A 21,858-nucleotide genomic window follows, 5' to 3' on the forward strand; every position below is an offset into this window, starting at 1 on the left:
CATCCCTAAACTGAAAGTTGCCTGAACAGGATGGCTAGAGAGGTGGTGAATTCCCCTTCACTGGCAATCTTCAAGCAGTGGCTGGACAAACACTTGTCAGGGATGCTTCAAGATAATCTTGCATTGAGCAGGGAGTTGGACTAGATGGCCTGTATGGCTGCTTCCAACTCTATGATTCTAATATGAAGGAGTGGCTCTACTCCTACATCTCTATGGTTGTTTGTTTAGAACTGGTTACCCGGAAAATGGTGACATTCCATTTGTGACCAGCCTACATGCACATCTTTTTGGTGGCACAAAGGTACAGGTGACTGTACCTAGCCTAGGTATTGGCCTGGCAGTAATGTATAGTACTTGTTTTTATCAGCTACGTGTTGCCCCAAACAGTGATCTTCCCCCATTTTACAATATAGGAATTGCACAATAGTGTACATAATTGTAATTTGGTATGCATGACGCATACTGCTACCATACACCTGTGCATTTTCCTTATGGGTGCATCACTGCCCATTATCGCAACTAACAAATTCTCATGACCTGTCAGGAAAGGGGTCCCCATGTTCTATAGTTATGACATTCATCTTTGAAACATTGGTGAACACTGTATGAAGAGAAGTACTGAATTCCACAAGGAGTGTCTTAGGCTGGAGGGCGAGGGCACAAAATCAGCATGTTTGATCCAGGTCTGGTATTTTGGAGGAGCTGAGACTCCTGACATTACTTTACCCACTATCATAATCCAATAAATATGAAATGCAATAAACAAATAAGTGGTTTTTGTATCAGCTAGCTTTTGCATTTCTTGATTTTTGAACTGCACACTTTCCCCCCTTTGGAAGTGCCCATTCCTTCCACCCAGAATTGCACATTTAAAAAGCTGTTTTGTTTTTTGTTTTGTTTTTAACACAGGGAAATAAATACAAAATACACAGGGAAATAAATACAAAATAAACAACGATACACAAATCACAACAGACTTGCTCAAGGACATTGCAATAATAAAGTTGTTTTACAATAAAAATCATCACAAGGTTCTGAGTGAACCACTGAAAATTTAGCAAAAGCGGGGGGGGGGGAGCCTCCTCTCGAAGGCCTGGTTGTTGTTTGGTGCAATTTAACACACAGGTGCTCCTGACACAATACAAGAGAAATTGGATGCCTTCCAGAAACACTGCCTACGACAGATAGCTGGGGCTCATTGATGGGATCACATCTCTACAGCAAATGCACAAGTGTGCCAGATCAGCAAAACAGCCGCAAGAGTTTGCCCAAGTGATTCAGAACCAGATTCCTTGAAAGGTTATGATAATGCAAACACAGAGAGACAAGCAAAAAGAGCAGACAACCCTCTTGTAGGGAAAAGAAAATGGAATATTGTTTCAGCAGGAGACAAGACATCTAACAGGGGACTAACGGTTCAGCCATGGGTTGAGCTCAACTCATGAACACATGAAGTTCCCTTATACTGGGGTTTAGCCACTGGCCTCTCTGACTGGCAGTGGCTGTTCAGTCTAGGATAAAAGGCATTTCATATCACCTTCATATCATATCCTTTCACCTGAGGATACTAGAAATCAAGCTTGAGGCCTTTAGCTTGCAAAGTAGATGTTCTACTACCTCTCTCCTTATTTGCCCTCCCCTCCCCCCCACACAAGAATCCCAATAACCAGGGCAGATTACATAATTTTATCTAGACAGCTCGATAGGATTTACTCCTGAAAAAAGTATACCAAGACTTCAGCTGTCTACTTTGCTATTCATGATGTGAAGCAGCCAGAAAGCATATGAAATTTATTAGCTCTTATTTAATACCGTCACATAAGTATACCGTCAGAGTGAGCTTTGCATCTTAATATGTTACCAAACCTGCATGCTGTTCTCTTCAGAAGAGCCAGTATGGTGTAGTGCTAAGAGAACTTGGCTAACAGTAGGGAAACCTGGATTCAAATTTAGTTGGGTGATGCTGGACCAATCAACTCCCAGATTAATCCTCTTTGTAAAGTTATTGCAAAGCAGAAAATGGGGCAACCCCATGAGAACTGTTTCAAAGATGAGTGTGATACAGATGAGATAAAGTTGCTTATGCTTTACTGTTTCAATATAAGAAAAGCCAGTAGAGATCTGAGAGCATATTAAGCTGCTTTATTCAGAATCAGACCCTGGGTCCATCCCAGTCTTGTTTATTCAGGTTGGAAGCAGCTTTCTGGGGTCTCAGGTCTTTCAGATCACCTTCTACCTGGTCCTTTTTAACTGGAGATTCTGGGAATTGAGACTGTGACCTTCCACAAAAGGATATTGACGAGCTGGAACGGGTCTAGAGGAGGGCAACCAAAATGGTAAAAGGTCTGGAATCCATGCCCTATGAGGAGAGAGAGAGCTGGGGATGTTTGGTGAAGAGAAGGTTAAGAGGCAACATGATAGCCGGGTTTAGATATTTGAAGGGATGTCATGTTGGTGAGGGAGGAAGGTTGTTTTCTGCTGCTCCAGAGACTAGGTTCAGGAGTAATGGGTTCAAGGTGAAGGAAAAGAGATTCCACCTAAACATCAGGAAAAACTTCCTAAGGGCTGTTCGACTGTGGAATTCCATGCCTCAGAGTCACCTTCTTCAGAGGTTTTTAAACAGAGGCTCCATGGCCATTGCAGGGAGCTGGACTTGATGGCTCTTGGAGTCTCTTCCAACTCTGTGATTCTACATGCACAGTGTGTGTGTACATTAAAAAATTTTAAGGAAGGACAGACTGCTGAGCCTGCTTAGGGCAGAATTTATTTTTATTTGGTATGATTTATACTCATTCCCTTTCCCTGCAAACCAGCTCAGTCACGTACCCACTATGCTACAGCTGCTCATTGAGCATGCACCAGAGACGTACTTTGTGCTACAAGAATGCTCAATGGCATTACAGTCCAAGAATTCCATGATTAATCCATATGAGGATAGTATTTGTGCAATATAGGGTCTCGCATAGTGATTTATGTCATCATCTTGCTCTTAACAATCCTTCCTGCAGTTTCTCAGTTCCTGCTTCCTTAGCTGGCTCTTCAGACTAGATAAAGTTTCTTATTGATCTAGGTCAGGACAGTAGAGCCTCCCATATATCCCCGCCGCATCCTTGGATGACTTGCACGTTTTATTTTTGGCATGTTGACATTTAAAGCAAGTGCCTGCAAACCATCTGACAGGCCGCCATGCTTGCCGTTTCCAAGATACACTACAGCGGTTGAAGGGGTGCAACCTAACACCCCTCAGCAAATCCCCTCCGTGCATGTGACTGCCCCCACAGAGAATCCACGAAAACAGGTGGCTGCCGCTTTGAAAAACTTGCTTTCCTGAAGACTTGAGGAGGCTTTCCATTCCTACCATCAGATCCTCCAAAGATGCCAGCCACAGATGCAGGCGAAATGTCAGGAGAGAATGCTGCTAGAACACGGCCATACAGCCCGGAAACCACACAGCACCCCAGTGATTCCAGCCGTGAAAGCCTTCGACAATACAAGGCTGTGAAATTCCTTCAGTTTTCCATCAGCCATTCAGAACTCATGTTAGGAGGCAAAGCCGGATTCTTCTCCAGTGAAACTTGGTCCCTAGGCTCTCCAATGTCTTGAGGACAAGAGAAAAGACCGTGTGTTGGCCCATAGATACTATTTTTCATTCCTGAGCATTTTTTTGCAAAGAAATGAAAACTTTACACTTAATCAAGCCAGCTGTCAAACGTATGCCACTGACTGTTAGACGGCATAGATGGAAATAGAAGCTTCCCTTATCACCTCTCACCTACTGAGCAGCACTAGTTTTTGGAATCAGAAAGAAAATATCCTTAAGATCAGGGGCGTAGGGCCCACGGGGACATCCGGGGACACCTGGCCCGGGCACGACCCCGTGGAGTCACACGGGGGCGCAAAATTGCCCCTCATACTTCCTGCCTGGCCTGCTGTTGCCTGTGTGCCTGGGCATGCCTGGGTGGACGTGCCCCCAAAGCAGGCCTCCTGGTGGGCGTGCTCAGGCTGCTCAAGCTGCCTGGAAGGGCGGGGAGGGGAGGTAGAGGTAGAGGGGGCAGGCGGATACTTTGCACAGGTGCCCACGAGGACCCAACAGACAGTGAGAAGAAAAGGGAAAGGCTGCAGTAAACGGAGCCATTTCCTGAAGCGAAGCCTGCCTGCACAGAGGGACAACAAACAAAGGTAAGCAGAGCAGGCTAGTCGGCCAAGTGCCTGATGGGTGGCCTTCTTCAGTTGGGATCAGAGGGGGGGATCCGCCATTTTGGAGGAGGTGGCTTGGGCGCCGGTCTCCCCTGTCCCCGGCTGCTCTGGCGGGCGTTTGGCCCGCCCGATGGGCAGCGGCAGCTTCTGCAGCCTCTTTCCCTCCATGGCAGAGCTGAGAGTTTCCTAGCTCTGCCATGGAGGGAAGGAGGGCTGCAGAAGCTACTGCCACCAGTTGAGCAGGCCAAACACCCCCCAGAGCAGCCAGGGACAGGGCAGGCCCAGGGAAGCCTTCTTGGGCTGGGATCCGTGCCAGGGGGGGGATGTCCGTCCGCCGTTTGGGAGTGGGGGTGGCCTGGGCGCCGGTCTCCCCTATCCACAGCTGCTCTGGCAGGTGTTTGGCCCACCCGATGGGCAGCGGCGGCTTCTGCAGCCTCTTTCCTGCTGGGAAACTCTTAGTCCTGCCATGGAGGGAAGGAGGGCTGAAGAAGCCGCTACTGCCCGTCGGGTGGGCCAAACACCCCCCAGACCAGTTGGGGGCAGGGCAGGTGCAGGGCAGCCTTCTTGGGCTGGGATCCGTGTATGTGGGGGCATCCACCATTTGGGAGGGGAGGGGTGGCCTGGGCACCAGTCTCCCCTGTCCCCGCCTGCTCTGGCGGACGTTTGGCCCGCCCGATGGGCAGCGGCGGCTTCTGCAGACTCTTTCCCAGGTCTGCCACAGAGGGAAGGAGCGCATGGCCCATTGCTGTGTTCAGATTTGTGCGTTGGGGCATGTTCTATAATGTGGTGGTGATTTTGAGATTACCTGGTGCAAAAAAATCATTCTTTGGTAGTGGTGGAGGGCAGCTGCCCATACCGGGGGGTGGGGGTGGGCCAGATTTTGCCCCGGGCTCCATTTTCTCTAGCTATGCCTCTGCTTAAGATGAAAGGGGAAAATTATTTTTTCTACTCGGCCAGTGGGGTGTAGTGGTTACAGTGTTGGATTAGGATCTAAGAAATTCCGTTTCGAACCCCCACTCTGCAGTGGAAGCATGTTGGGTGACCTTGGGTCAGTCAGCCTCGCCCCTGGCAACTATTTGAGTGGGAGACCTCCAAGGAATATCAGGGGCATGATGCAGAGGAAAGCAATGGCAAACCACCTCTGAATGTCCCTTGCCTTGAAAACACTACCGGGTTACCGTAAATCTGGTGTGACTTGACAGCAACCTCCCCACTTCCCCAAAAAGTATTGCTCCTTAACTTCAGTGGGAAGACACAGCTCTTTCTTTAATGATGTCATCCCAAACCACTTCACCTTTGACTGGACAGTCCACTACCGTGTTTCTCTGAAAATAAGACAGTGTCTTATATTAATTTTTGCTCCCCAAGATGCGCTATGTCTTATTTTCAGGGGATGTCTTATTTTTCCGCTCCTCAGCTACATGCTCTGGTGTTCTGTTCGACGGGCATGTTTCCAAACAAAAACTTTGCTACGTCTTACTTTCAGGGGATGTTTTATATTTAGCACTTCAGCAAAACCTCTACTGTATCTTATTCTCAGGGGATGTCTTATTTTCGGAGAAACAGGGTACCGGTGGGAGATTGGAACAGGGCTGGTATCAGCATACCCCAAGGTGGAGAAGCTGCCGAGATTCCAGACTCCTGGTGGGGCTCACTGCCACAGACCCCCACTGCATAGCCAGGTGCCAGGTGCTTTTAAATCCAGGGAAGGGCTCCTACCTCGAACTTTGGACAATATGGTGGAAGAGGTGGTGGGAGGCCCAAGAGGCAAATCTTCCCAATGATTTCTCAAGAGCATTTTCAAGCCCTTGACTTGGGCCAGTGGTTCTCAACCTGGGGGTTGCGACCCCTTTGGGGGTCGAACGACCCTTTCACAGGGGTCAACAAAGACCATCGGAAAACGGTATTTTTATATTTTATATATACCAATTTTATGGTTGGGGGTCACCACAACATGAGGAACTGTATTAAAGAGTCGCGGCATTGGGAAGGTTGAGAACCACTGGGCTAGAACCTATTCAGGAACGGAAGAGGAAGTTTAACCCTTCTGCATGGTTTTGCTATGCAAAACCCAGCCACTCAGTGTTACTGGCATTAGCCCTTTCAAGGCAAAATACACGTGCCAGTCTATTTGCCTTCGAAACAGAAGCAGGGTTACCAGGGGACCGGGGGATGTGTGTTGCACTGGGCGAACGCCTGGGGCGCGGAAAATCGCCCCCCACCCCACGGCGCCCCCTTCCGTCCCCCTAGCGTTGCCCCACACACACACTTACCTTCGTAAAACAGTGCAGGCTGGAGGACTGTTCCCTTCAGGCTGAAAACAGCCTGGTGGGAACTACACTTCCCAGGAGACCTTGTGAGCCCCAAGGTCTCATGGGTAGTTCCCACCAGGCTGTTTTCAGCCTGAAGGGAACAAGCTGCTTTTCCAGCCTGCACTAAGGTAAGGGGGGGTGAAAAACACAGAGTGCGCACTGGGCGCACTCTGGCCCAGCTACACCTCTGCTTTGAACACTGGGATGTCTGAAATTAACCTTCAGAAGACAAATGCATATTGGAGAGTTCTGTCTGACACAACTTGATTCACAGTTAGACAAAACTTGGGGTGTTACAAAGAAGAAGAAGAGTTGGATTTATATCCCCCCTTTCTCTCCTATAGGAGACTCAAAGGGGCTTACAAACTCCTTACCCTTCCCCCCTCACAACAAACACCCTGTGAGGTAGGTGGGGCTGAGAGAGCTGTGAAGAACTGTGACTAGCCCAAGGTCACCCAGCTGGCGTGTGTTGAAGTGTACAGGCTAATCTGAATTCCACAGATAAGCCTCCACAGCGGGGAATCAAACCCGGTTCCTCCAGATTAGGGTACGCCTGCTCTTAACCACTAGGCCACTGCTGCAAAGGGGAAGAATACATATACTAAAGGATTTCGACCTGCACAGCATGACTTTCTTACTTCCCTCCCCATACATGCAGGAGTCCACAATGTACTCCTTCCCCCGAACAAGATTTCAGACTGCTTTGGGAGGGGAGAAGATGAAAAATGATGCTGCACAGCAGAAATTCTGGTAGTCAAGGAAATCCTAGCCTGGGTCCAAGCTTGTATGTCTGTTTTGTTGTTTATGCCTGGAAAAAACCCACAGTAATTAATTGCTCTAACCTGTCCAAAGTATACTGTCTCTCTACTCTAAAACTACAATTGCATGAGATTTCCAGAGATAATTCATGCCACTTAAGCCTCTGTAGAACAGACACAGTTAGAACTGAGGCTTCATAAGAACAAGCCAGCTGGATCAGACCAGAGTCCATCTAGTCCAGCTCTCTGCTACTCGCAGTGGCCCACCAGGTGCCTTTGGGAGCTCACATGCAGGAGGTGAAAGCAATGGCCTTCTGCTGCTGCTGCTCCTGAGCACCTGGTCTGTTAAAGCATTTGCAATCTCAAATCAAAGAGGATCAAGATTGGTAGCCATAAATCGACTTCTCCTCCATAAATCTGTCCAAGCCCCTTTTAAAGGTATCCAGGTTAGCTTTAAAGTGCCATCGAAGCACTGGAGGATTATTGTTCTTTCCCAGCTCTGCAGCCCTACGCATGTTATGTTTAAAAACTGATTTCTATAGGTTTGCAGTATGGTATAGTCCTGAAGCAATGACATCATCACGCCATTTTACTGTGAGGAGTTGTGCTGAGATGGTTCCTCCCATATGAAGGGGAGGGAATGATTGTTTTGGATAAATGACAATCTGATGGGGTAATCTGATCTATCTTTCCTTTTGTAGGAGCTTTCCCACAAACCTTTCATCGCAACACAATTGCGAAATCATGAAGGAAGGGCTATACTGTGTCACAAAAAAAAAGTCAGACAATCAGGCAGTAGTGTGGATCACACAGATGGCCTAGCATAAACCATATTCATCCTTCTGCAATCCCTTTCTCCCTCTTCTGTCCTTCAATGTCTCCTCCACTGTATAAATTTAGCTCTTTGGGGATCCAGGTGGGTGTCACCGTGTTTATATATTTATGGTGCTTTACAACAAGCAAATCAACAAAACAAAATCAGGTAAACATGGTAAAGAACACCAAACAAATAAAACAAAGCTGCGCTATTATATTGTGACCCCAAAGAAGATAATGATTAGCTCCGCCTGCTTGTATATTCCTAATGACTGTTACAATTGGTCAATAAAAATTCTATACTACTAATTTCAAATGCAGAGCATATTCCCTGCTTCTTCAACATTTCTTAGGACTGAACACAGCTCAACCCAGCCCACTATTTAAGTGTCAAAAATTCACATAAACAAATAAGACAGCTTTACCGGTTGAATAGCTGGCTGGCAAATTAACATCAATTCACAGAATGATACATAATACAACTGGTAAAGCTGTCTTGTTTGTTTATGCAAATCTTTGTCGTTTAAATAATACGTAAGGCACGATAGTGAGTAAGGGTATTCCCCTGTTGAGAAAGGCCATAACTTCTACAAGAAGCATTTTGAGACAGAGAAGTACTTGAAACAGTATGGATATTCCTGATAAATAGCACGCTGACCAACTAAAAAGTGCCCACAAATCATCTTGAGATAGCCTTCCCATAAGCTCACCAAACATAGCTGAACACTAAAGTCCTTCTTAACGGTTCTTCTACTACTAGGACCCATTTATTTACTTTACTTGTGTGCTACCCTTCCCCTCATGGGCTCAGGGTAGCTTCCAATAAATCATAAACAATAAAAACATAAATTGCATTATTATTAAAATCCTAAACTATAAGACATCTAGTAGAAACAGAAATCCAAAACCCAGAAAAAGGAGGGTAAGAGAGAGGGAGGCCAATTGAATGAAAGAAACCATAGCTGTCTCAGCCATATGCCTGGTGGAACAGCTCTGTGTTGCTGTATGAAGTTCAGCAGGGCCCTGGTCTCACAGAGCATTCCACCAGGTTGGGACCAGGGCTGGAAACATCCTGGCCCTGATCAAGGCCAGCTGGACATCTTTTGGGCCATGGACCTCCAGTAGCTAATTATTCACTGATTGTAGTGTTTGTTGGGGGGGGGGGGGGGATATACTGGAAGATTGTAACTAATTTGATTTATTTTCCCTCTTCAAGCCAGCAAGATACCCAGCAAAAACCCAAACACAGAAAGCATCTAGAAGAGGAACTGATTCACTTACCCTGGGCATCTCCTCCAGATGTCAACACGGCAATGGCTTTGCCAGCTCCCATAGTATCAGCATGCTCATGTTTTACCGGGTTCTGCAACATTCTTTGAGCTAGAAAGTCAACAACAAGATTTTCAAGGGGCTGATGAAGCAAGCGTCCCCCTTCTTTCTCTCCAATGCCTCTTTGTCCCCCACCCAAGCAAAGCAGCAGAGCCGGCGAGATCTTGAGTATTTCTTGTAGCCCTCATGTGTCACCCTCAGGAAAGAACACTCCACCTACTCCCAATAAATGACAAGTGAAAATGTCAGACTGTAAGTGATCCCGGCTGCAGCGTCAGCTACACCTAATCCTGAAGGGCACCCAGCCAGCTGCCACGGGTATTGGCGAGCAGAAGGTAGAGATTTTAAATCAGTAGCTATAGAGTCCTTCTATCATTAAGGGGTTTTGTTTAGGCCTCAATCCCCAATTAGGATTTGTGCCAGTTCAAGTGCTCCGTGGCATGGGTAAGCGATTCAAAGGAGGCTGAAAGACTCTGAAATCTCTGAAGACAGGGCAACAAGTTCCTTTGGAAGAACCAGCCCTCAGGATTTAATAAAAGTCTGTATAGAGTAACGGTTACTACATGGGACTAGGACCAGAAAGACCCAGGTTCAAATCCCCAACAGCAGGGGATGTCACTGGGTAATCTTGGGTCAGTCGTTATCAGCTTAACCTGTCCCACAGGGCTGTTGTGAGAACATAGAAGCAAGCCTTTATTGGCATAGACAACAGTACAACAGTAATAAAAAACGGATTAAAAAGCATATACAATACAGGTCGAAGGAAATCTACTGGCGTTTAGTAATTTCCAGGAGAAAGTCTGCCACTGTCATACAGAGAGAAGGATCAGGGTTGTCCAACAAGTAGTGTAATCTAATTAAATCGGGGAGATGGGGTAAATGTAAAGGAGTAAGATTCACATACTTGGATCTGATTTCCTTGAATCTGAGACAGTGTAGTAATTGATGGGCCAGAGATTCAACTGAGCCATAGTTACATGGGCACAATCTTTTCGCCTTTTCTTGCTTATTAAATCTGCCATGTAACAAGGCAGAAGTCATAACATTAAACCTGGCGAGCATTATGGCTCTCCTTTGAACAGGGTTTATTAAGCAATACAGGTAGTGTGCCAAGTGGCCCTGTGAGAACATAGTAAGGAAAGGGGATCCAGTGCTCAATGCTCAGTTTTCCTTGGATGGAGAGAAGGATTAAAGATGTAGTAAAATATATTATCACAGTCAAGGACAGGGATCTGCAACCTGTGGCTCTCCAGATGTTCATGGACTACAAATCCCATTAGCCCCTGCCAGCATGGATGGGCTGGTGGGATTTGTAGTCCATGAACATCTGGAGTGCCACAGGTTGCAGACCCCTGGTGAAGGATATTGCCATAGTAATGGATGGATTAAACCAGTGGTTCTCAACTTTACTAATGCCGCAACCCTTTAATACAGTTCCTCATGTTGTGGTGACCCCCAACCCTAACATTTATCCATTTTACAGATGGAGAACACTGATGCAGAGAGTCTCAGGCGACCCCTGTGAAAGGGTCGTTCGACCCCCAGGTTGACAACCACTGGATTAAACAAACCTGCCTTGCATCAGCCCACTGCTCAATCAGTGTCAGTACTGTTTATTCAGTCTGACAGTCGCTCTCCAGGGTTTCAGGCAGAGGTTTTTTATATCACCTGGTTTCTGATCTTTTCAACTAGAGATGCCGGGACTGAACCTGGGAACTTCTGCATGCGAAGTCTCAGTCCTATCACTGAGCCACAGCGGTTTTCCGGCTCCGGTGATGAGCGTAAGCCCGTATGCTCTTTTACTCCTACATGCTTTTATCTTTTAATGTTTAAATTTTTTTTTATCTCGGATTTTTATTAAGCACTGAGCCACCGCCCTTCCCCGGATTGTAAACTGCTGGCAGAACCTTTTAATATATTGTTATTAAAGCTTTCAGTTGATGCAACGACTTGTAATAAACAGCCTTTTGAATTAGTTACAATTGAATCAATTACTCAGGAATAAATTAGCATTATTAATAATAAAACATCAATGTAGGCAGTTTTTGAGCTGCTGATCAAAACATACAAAAGTGACCATCTTTTGTTATTGGTACATCTGTATCATCTTGAGCTCCATTCCTTGCCCTATTAAAACACAGCTGAATCAAAACCACTTCCCAAAATGTTATGCATTTAAATCTCAGCTTCACCTTGACATTCACCAATTAAAACTGTCTGCCATTAATGAACTGCCAGAAGTTTTAGTCAATTAATAACCCGATAGATCAGCGGTTCTCAACCTGTGGGTCGCGACCCCTTTGGGGGTAGAACGACCCTTTCACAGCGATCGCCTAAGACCATCGGAAAACACATATTTCCGATGGTCTTAGGAACCGAGACACAAATAATTTTATGGTTGGGGGTCACCACAACATGAAGAACTGTATTAAAAGGTCACAGCATTAGGAAGGTTGAGAACCACTGTGATAGATGCTTGCAGTCCTAACTGTGATGCACTGTGCTGGCTAATAAGTGTTACCATAGCCAAGTCAAGAAGATGATTTGGGTTTCATACCCTGCTTTTCTCTACTAAAAGTAGTTTATAATCCCAAGTCTCAAAGCGGTTTATTATTGCCTTCCCTTTCCCTCCTGACAACAGATGCCTTGTGAGATAGGTGGTGCTAAGAGAGTCCTAAGAAAACTGTGACTAGCCCAAGGTCACCCAGCAGGCTTCTTGTGCAGGAGTGGAAACAAATTCAGTTCACCAAATAAAGAGTCCACTGCTCATGTGGAGAAGTAGGAAATCAAACCCAGTTCTCCAGAGTCTGCTGTTCTTAACTGCTACATCATGCTAGCACAAGAAAGCCAAACTGTTTGTATTAATGTCTCAGTGCTGAGACAGCCAGAGCCTTCAGCTTTTTGGGGACCTCACTAAAAGGGCCACTGCCACCAAAAGGACATATAAAAATACTCCTATTGGCAAAATTCTGCCAATCTAAGCCCCTGATTATTGCAAACCATGCAGGGATATCAATGCCTGTCTAGGTCAAACCGATGTATACATCACTGACAGCAATAAAGATTTTTGTCATTTGTACAAAGATGATCTCTACTCTTTCCGTGCCCAACAAGAAGGTCTTATGAAAGTTTGGATTCTGTACCAACCTCTCTACAGTTGCCAGTTCCAGAGTGGAAAAACTTCTGGAGATTTGGGGAAGGCGCCTAGGGAGGGGAGGAAGCTAATCTTGGTATAGTGCCATTAAAGTGCGCATTGATCTCCAGAATAGGAGTCCATGTTTTCCAGGGTCTAGAATTCATACCTATCAAAGCCTTCTACCTCAGCATGCCGGCCAATTGGCCATGCTGACAGAGGCTGATGGGAATTGTAGTTCCTGAATATCTGGAGAGCCGCAGGTTCCCTACCCCTGCTCCAGAAGAACTGGTAGGTGTTGTCTGGAGAGCAGTTCTAATTCTCAGAGATTTCCTTACCTGGAAGTCGGCATTCCCTTGCCATGTGCTTGGCTCGTATGCTGAATTTATAGGGGGGTTTTTTTGAGCTGTGTACTTACAAAATTTAAAATACATGTATACTGTAACTCTTAATATGGGCAATTTATAAAGTTTGTAGAAATTACACACAGAAATGGCAAGACACCCATGCTAAATATATAGCTGCTTGTTTATATTATAGAAGTACAACCCTTCACGGTCACTCCAATTGAAACCCTATGAAATCTATGCAGTGAAACCCATTGAGATCTATCCATAGGAATACACCGCCTATCCACTGATAACACCAGAAATTAGAACTGTAAATGTAAGTTTATAAAATTGTAATTTTAATGGCTAAGTAAAAGTGTGCTTTTTAAAACATTCCTCAGGTGAGTTATATTTATACAATGTGTTTCATATTATTTTACGTACAAGTACTTGGTCTGAGCTGATCAAATATTTCTTTGGGATAAAATTATTATTCTTGTTTCTAAAAAAGTAAATCAACTTACAGATGATTTTAATTAGCAGCAAGGAATTTGACAATATTTTTGAACATTATTATCCCTTACCAGGAAGCCCAAATATCCCCAATTATGTGTCTGTGCTTTCTGAACTGTTTCTATTGATTTATACATATAGACATTTTAAAATGTGTTTTAATGTTTTGGCTATTCACTGCCTTGAGGACCCTAAACTGGGTGGAAAAGGCAGAATTAAAAAAATTAATTAAAAATGTATCAGAATATGTAAAGATCTGCACAATTCACAGGTATTTTTAGCTTCTGTACATTAAAAAAATATAAAACTTATATCCCCACAGTAAAGATCATCTTGGTATGTTTTCCGAGCTTGACTTTACATATGCTAAGGGGGAAAAATAATTAAAACGTACTTATCTATTTACAGCCGGTGGCAAAAATGTAGCTTTTAATTTTATGGTTTTTCTTCTATTTGTAATTTTCTTCTGTAATTACAAATTCTTCTATTTGTAATTTTGCTTGTTCGCCATCTTCAGGAATAATATTAATGAATATTGTAAGATGAAGATAAACATTTTTGAACGCTTTGGCAGGTTGGATGCAGCCCATAGAGCTTGCAGCGCCTCTACTGTCTTCAGGTTAGCCCCAGTTCTGCCCACCTGCCTCACCTTAGTTCATTACCTTGAATGGAAAATCGTGCCTCCCAGCTTGATGTGGTAGCATCATTAAAATAGATGTCAAATATCTGTTTGTTTGTCAGCATGGGGGCATCTGATACCATTTCCTCCTTCCTTCAAGGTCTGTAATCATGGAATGTTCATTTTGAGATTGCTAGGAAACCAAGGAACCTCATTCTTAAATCCTAGGTCATAACCACCAGAGGACTGGTGACTCACCATTGGTGGCTGCCTCATAGACCACTGGGCCAGAAGATCCTACTGTGATAGTTACATGATAAACAAGAAATGTGTTTTCTACTAGGAATGAGGAGATGAGTCAGAAGGGAGGATGCTTGTGGCAGGGCAAGATAAGACCACTGGATGACTAGGCTTGTATCAGATTGTACATATTGAACATGCTTAATAGGCTAATACGTATTAACTTCTGCTCCTGCTCTGAGGACAAACTGTATTGTAATGAACATACAGGAAGAATATGGGAGGGGGCCACAAATTAAGAACATCTAAATAGGCAGACTGGAAAGTTGTGACTTTAAGTACCCTTAGCCAGTGGGGGACCAGAGAGGGTGTTGCAAATTCGAGAGAAGGGAATAAATGTGATGTAGATATATTGTTTCAGCGGAGTCTGCCCATGTAGGCATGGCTCCCCTTTCTTTGAAAATAAAGCTACTTAAAACTCTCTTCTCTTGGCTTGATATTCGGTAAAGAAATATTGGGTACCACAGTTACACTTGAGTATGGCATGTGTGTATGTCAGGCAGGTGAAAACAATTTTCAGAAAGAGAACTAATCCTCAATGCAAAACTCCAAACCCACAGTGGATTAATTTCCCGTTGTTATTTCAAAGGCAGAGTCCCCATATTCTAATTAGACAGTAGACTCTGACTTCCCATGGTGAATCCCAGTGTTCCATAGCTGATCAGGGTTTCGAACCAGCAGCTTTCCAGATACCATTACATGGATTGGCCACAATTCCCATCAGGCTGATGGGAATTTTAGTCCATGAACATCTGGGGAGCCACAGGTTGAAGACCCCTGTTCTAGATTTAAATTTCAGTTGTCATGGCCGTTACTGAAAAGGGTGAAAGCAGTGCTCACTAAAACATCTGAGCCTACAGAAGAACTAGGATAGAACTCTAACACTGCATACATAAAGTAGACCTTATGAGCCCACTGAAATCAATGGGTGGAAAAGGGCATAACCCTGCTTAGGAATGTACCTTAAGAGGCACAGTGAGCAACCCTCTCAACCCTCTATCTAGGGAGGCTTCCTCTTGGACCAAGATAGAACTTCCATGCCTCTAAAAACTGCATATCCGTAACACAAGGCCCATCCCACCCTTTCCACCAAGGATGTTGTTCCCATTTGCAGGATCCACATTGAGTATGTTGGGGCGTCATTTTAAGCCTGCTATCTTTTCTGCGGATAAAGAACTGGTTTCTATACAAATCAAACACAACTGAGTTAGGAAATCAAGTGTGTGTTATTTTTGTCATGTATGTGTGTGTTATTCGAAACATTTGACTTCCAAGCTGGCAGAGTCACAGAGACTGGCTGTTTACCTACCTTCACTGCTACCAAGAAGAAGCGTCATTTTGCAGGAGGATCTTAAATCTGTGGCCATATTTGTTAACAGATTACACCCCCGCAGGATGACCTCAGTTTCCTTTTCACAGTCATACTCTAGGAGCTGACTATTTGTGGCAGAGAGCAGATATAAGCTTCTCTGCAATATTTTTTGCACCGTGATCTCGGAAGGCCTTACATAACTGGGCCCATATTTGGATAAACCCATTAAGAATACCAGAAGACAACGTTACCAGCGCAGCTACACATTATCAGCACAACCACATTATGAATTGATTAAAGGAGAAACGCTGCTGCCATCCTCTGGATGTATCGAAAAACAAGCTCTTGGAACACTTGTAGTAGGACCAGCTACATACAACTGACTATAAGTTATTAGTTTAATTGGTTTAATTATATTTATGATGTTTATATGTTCTATTATTACTGTATTGCATGGATGTTTATTGGAATTATAATGCTATGTCTATGTTGCTACATTTATGGTTACGATGTTATGATCCTATGTTTATTGACCCTATATTTATTGATGTGTTTACTGATGGTTGGCCTACGATGTTATGTTTATGATGCTATGCTATGATTTATGATGTTACGTTTATTGACCATATGTTATTGTTGCATTTATTGATTGTTCTACGATGTTATGTTTATTAATGTTGTTATTATGTTGTTGTGCACCACCCTGAGCCTTTCGGGGGAGGGCAGTATATAAATTAAATATACCATACCACACCATTAAACAGCTCAAAGGAAGCATATCTGGATCCCCTATTACCACATTAACCCACATACAGTATTAACTGTGCCACCAATAGAGGCAATAAAGTAGCATTTGATGGAAACAAAACTATACCCAGACTCTCTAATATAGCCTCTGCTACAGCTAACAGCTTTCGGGATTCCCTTGAGAATTGTATTGGTGAAGGCTTTCATGGCTGGAATCACTAGGGTGTTGAGGGTTTTCCGGGTTGCACGGCCGTGTTCCAGCAGCATTTTCTCCTGACGTTTTTGCCTGCATCTGTGGCTGGCATCTTCAGATCCTCTGAAGACTCCAGCCACAGATGCAGGTGAAACATCAGGAGAAAATGCTACTGGAACATGGCCATACAACCTGGAAAACCCACAACATCCCTTGAGAATTGCTGTAACCCTGCAACCACAGACCCATCCCCCACCAAAACGGGAAGAGAGGGAAATGTTAAGCAGTCTTTCTGTAGTTAAATCATTCAGGAGCAGATGAGAAAAGATATTCACATCTTTTTGAACATAAGAATGCAGATTTTCTCCAATTTTAGTTGAGACAGAGGGTTTTCTCCCCTTTTCTTCTGTTATTCAAGGTTTCAGAACTACCCATCTAAGAGGATGTGTCGATATTTTCTGATTTAATTTTCACACGAACATGTATAATTTCGTATTTTATTCAACTCAGGAGGCCAACCACAATAACGCTATGTTCTTCGTCTTCACAGTGTCATCCAGTTCTACTTACTGTTGAAGGCAGTGGCAGCAGTGCAAGAAAAGGTTTTTCCGAGTTGTTGACTTGGCTGCCCCATTCTCAGTCCTTCTTGAGAAGGCCTGTAATAGACACTTGCCCTGTCATCTTCAAGAAGTAAAATCCCCCTGGGGATGATCAACTGCACTACCCTAAAGACACTTTCTGGAAAGCAAACCCCATTGAACTGACTTGGGCATGACACTGAGCAGGCCTGGGAACTGCAGGTGAAGGAATTTCTGTGCACCCAAAGATGATGAAGAAGAAGAGTTTGGATTTATACCCCACCCTTCTCTCCTGTAAGGAGACTCAAGGTGGCTTACAAGCTCCTTTCCTTTCCCACAACAGACACCTTATGAGGTAGGTGGGGCTGAGAGAGTTCCAAAGAACTGTGACTAGCCCAAGGTCACCCAGCAGGAACGTAGGAGTGCGGAAACACGTCTGGTGCACCAGATAAGCCTCCGCCACCCAGGGGGAGGAGTAGGGAATCAAACCCGGTTCTCCAGATTACAATCCACCTGCTCTTAACCACTACACCATACTGGTGCCACATACTACTAATCAAAGCACTTGTGACAGATGGGCTTGGTGTGGGCTACTGACTTTTCTGGGCTTCTTGGCCAGGCTCCTCTCCAAGTAAACAGAAGCCACACTTTCTCCTAACACACCTCCTGGCTTGTCTCTCTAGCCCAGTGTTTCCCAACCTTTTCGAGGTCAGGGTACCCTTGACCTCACTCTTCATATCTCACGGTATCCCTGCCACCCCCCCCCCCACCTTCCCCTCCCATTGCCCCTGCTTGCCACACACCCCACCTTCCCCTCCCAGGATGAAAGGAAGTACTGGAGGGGGGGTGGCTGCTGACCTTGCAGCAGGCCCTGCCCCATGGGCCAGCTCCATGTCCTTGCTGGCACCGGTGGGAGACACCACAAAAATGAGGGAGGGGGGGCAGTAGTGTTGCCACGGTACCCCTGGGACATGCTCACGGCACCCCAGGGTACCACGGAACCCTGGTTGAGAATGGCTGCTTAGCCCTTGCTTAATCTTATCAACTCCAACCCAGGATTGAAAGGGAGCCTGCCATGAGTCAGTCGCTTTGTAGTACAGCCCTTTAAACCATCATCTGGATCAATGGACTATTTGGGAGCAGGCCACTGATGCCAAGTGAGCCTCCTGTCATTCCCAGTGCCCAATGCAATCTGGTATGGCTGATTGATACCACTTTGTATCATGGACATGTCCCCACAGCAAACAGACAGAATGTTGCACGCAGAGGCCCCTGCTTCAAGCATGCGGTGCAACCAACCGAGATCGCACATCAAATTCAGAACTGAGACTTTCATTCTGGGGTAGGAATAGAGGGAATTCTATTCAGTACAGTTGCACTACACGTCTAAGACTCTGCATGCCTTCTATAACTTCAGTGAGTTTACCTTTATGGTTGAGGTTTGGAGATCTCCCAGAATTTTAATTGATCTCCAGACTAGAGAACAGCTCTCTTGGAGGAAATGGCTGCTTTCGAGGGTGGACTCTACGGTATTATACCTTGCTGAGCTCCCTCCCCAATCTCCAGGAATTTCCCGACCCGGAGATACCAATCGCAATGTGAAGAGATGCAGGCTCTTGCAGCTCCCGTAGCATCCTCATAGATCTGGGGCTCTGGGGAGGAGCTGTAATCCAATGAGAAAACAGGTGCTTTGAATGGACCAGCACCTGATTCAACACCTGGGAGATGCCTTGGCATTTCACGCTACTGGCAAAATGAGCTCTCGTTCCTGAAAATGTGTGCCATGGTCTACTAAATCAAATATTCACAGTGCCATGGCCACTGGTTATTTTGAGCTCCCAAAGGCACCTGGTGGGCCACTGCGAGTAGCAGAATGCTGGACTAGATGGACTCTGGTCTGATCCAGCTGGCTCTTTCTTATGTTCTTAAGGCCCTTGCTTTCACCTCCTGCATGTGAGCTCCCAAAGGCACCTGGTGGGCCACTGCGAGTAGCAGAGAGCTGGACTAGATGGACTCTGGTCTGATCCAGCAGGCTAGTTCTTGTGTTCTTGTTCTTGACTGCAGCAAATGCAACATGGCTGACAGCCTTGGGTTCTGGTGGACAGGGACAGCGCAGCTACTGTGCTACCTCCAGAGGACTTCCAGGTGGCATGAGGAGGCAGCAAAAAGAGAAAAAACCCCAGCTGCCTGGAAAGCCCTCCATGGGGTTGAATGTAGTTATGCCACCCTTTTGGGTGATAAGAACATAAGAACAAGCCAGCTGGATCAGACCAGAGTCCATCTAGTCCAGCTCTCTGCTACTCGCAGTGGCCCGCCAGGTGCCTTTGGGAGCTCACGTGCAGGAGGTGAAAGCAATGGCCTTCTGCTGCTGCTGCTGCTCCCGAGCTCCTGGTCTGCTAAGGCATTTGCAATCTCAGATCAGGGAGGATCAAGATTGGGAGCCAGAGATCAACTTCTCCTCCATAAATCTGTCCAAGCCCCTTTTAAAGCTATCCAGGTTAGTGGCCATCACCATCTCCTGTGGCAGCATATTCCAAACACCAATCACACGTTGCGTGAAGAAGTGTTTCCTTTTATTAGTCCTAATTCTTCCCCCCAGCATTTTCAATGAATGCCCCCTGGTTCCAGTATTGTGAGAAAGAGAGAAAAATTTCTCCCTGTCAACATTTTCTACCCCATGAATAATTTTATAGACTTCTAATGCATGTCTAATGCATGTCTAAGGCCTGGGCCACAGTGTTCCTAGCTTGAAACCCCAGTTGAAAGCTGACTAAAGTCAGCTCCACCCCAAGAATGCCCCAGCTCTGCCATAGCTCTGCAGAGGCACCCATTTACTGGTTTTACTACTGCAGAGCTCTGGGGTGCCCAGAACCAGCGTCTTTGCTCTCTCCACTGGTGGGGGATGCCCCTTACACCCGCAGAGGGGGCAAACGGTCGGCACAGCCCGGCACTACTCCCATTGCCCATTCAGCCCACCCCATCTGGATTGGGCTGTAAACATCTGGAAACTGTCAGAGTTGACAACAGCAGACAAAAATGACCAATGGTCCGATTTGGTCTGCTTTTAAGTTCTGTGAGATTACTCATACACGCGATAAAAGAGTGGGGGCAAAGGAGGACCTATCAAGTGCAATTCTAAGTAGGGTTATACCCTTCCAAGGCCTGAAGACAATGGGCTTAAGGGGGATGACTGTGCTTTGGATTCCATGGAGCAGCTGGTGCTGAAATACCACTTTCACAGCTTCCTTACGACCCGCAAGTAACAGCGACTGTGGAAAGAGAACTACTGGGCTACAGCATCTTCTGGCAAGCCCCCCCCCCTCCTGTTGTGACAAATGAAGTGTCTGCACTGACTCCTTTACATTCCATTCTGAATTGTGAGAGGAATTACAGAAGCACCTAGAAAACGATGGTAATTGATTCACCCTAGAAAACAAGAGGTAGGGCGTTTTGTTGCCATCTTGGTTCAGAGAACCAGGGCCAAAGCCATGTTCAAGCTTTTAAATTCACCAAAAAGTTATATCGAAGTTACACTTTCTTATTCTTGTTACAATTTTCTTCTTGAGAAATGCCAAAACTTAGCATCAAGTTCGCACTTTTCCTAGTGCATGATGAGATATTTGCTTCAAGCCAGTGACAGAAATCTGTGCCTGAAGTAAAATATACAGTTAGTAAAGGAGGAGGAAGTACTTGACCCATGAAAAAATGTCCCAAAACTTGCCACTGGGTATTCCCACAGATCATATCACATTTGCTCTAAAGCTGCAAGCTGCCTTCTCAAGCTTTAGTTAAGGCCAAGAGTTCTGACCTACAACAGAGAGCTGGTCATTCTATTAAAACAATAATAAAAAAATAGTTTATTATAGTTTTCTTCCCACTCCAGTCCAGAATGTATGAAAAGATTTCTTTCTCACTGCAGTCCTGTGATAGGCTATGAAGAATCACCATAAGTGGCTCAAAAGCCTCCCAGAGAATTCCTGGGAAACACATGGATCTGAATTGCATCTTAAGTAGAGTTACCCTCTTCAATGGGCTTAGAAGGGTGCAACTTTGCTTCGGACTGAGGTTGGCTCTTCCACACAATATGAGTACAAACCCTACTCATAGTGTATGAATAACCAAGCCTTGATCTAACCAATGGGTCTTCACTAACCTGGTCGATTGTCTTTTTCTTCAGAGAAGGAGTAGAAGGTAAAATAGAAGACAACAGCTGCAAAGGTAAGGGACACCGAAATGAAAAGGCTGGATCCTACTACAGAGAAATCCAGGGGAGCCCACATAACCGGGACATGCGTGCTTTCTTGTATGATATTTATAGATGTGTCAGGTCTCCCTGACAGTTATTTTGGCTGTGCCACTCCCTGATTGGTGGATATAAAAGACATGGCCTTTGAAAATGTTCCAGTCATGCTGCACTGAAGACTAGTTTTGGACGATACTGGCATTTAACTGCCCTAGAATCCAGGACAGGGTTGCCAACCTCCAGGTGGGGCCTGGAGATGTCTTGGAATTACTGATGCAGAGCTCAGTTCCCCTAGAAAAACATGGCTGCTTTACATGGTAGACTCTATGACATTAGGCTTTATGGCTGAGATCCATCTCTCCTTGCCCCACCCCTTACCAGGTTCCACCCCCAGATGTCCAGGAATTTCTCTATTTGGAGTTATTCATCCAACCTCAGGAAGATCTCCAGTAAATCAGGATTGCAACACAGGATATGTA

The 21,858-nt window shown here is 45.3% G+C and overlaps 1 protein-coding gene across 3 annotated transcripts in view; it reads right to left on the reverse strand.

The window, feature by feature from the left end:
• Positions 1–21,858, reverse strand: part of LOC125430305 (ATP-dependent 6-phosphofructokinase, muscle type) — a 65,278-nt gene that overhangs the window by 40,625 nt on the left and 2,795 nt on the right. For 2 of the 3 annotated variants that reach the window (XM_048492228.1, XM_048492230.1), the window contains exon 2: positions 9,365–9,463. In XM_048492228.1, the coding sequence (XP_048348185.1) occupies positions 9,365–9,455 (91 nt within the window). In that variant the 5' untranslated portion in view covers positions 9,456–9,463. Of the gene's footprint in view, positions 1–9,364; positions 9,464–21,289; positions 21,434–21,858 lie in introns of those variants that run through there. The other variant, XM_048492227.1, reaches the window with a different exon arrangement.

This window comes from Sphaerodactylus townsendi, linkage group LG03 (assembly GCF_021028975.2).
Source record: "Sphaerodactylus townsendi isolate TG3544 linkage group LG03, MPM_Stown_v2.3, whole genome shotgun sequence".
Taxonomy (NCBI): Eukaryota; Metazoa; Chordata; class Lepidosauria; order Squamata; family Sphaerodactylidae; genus Sphaerodactylus; species Sphaerodactylus townsendi.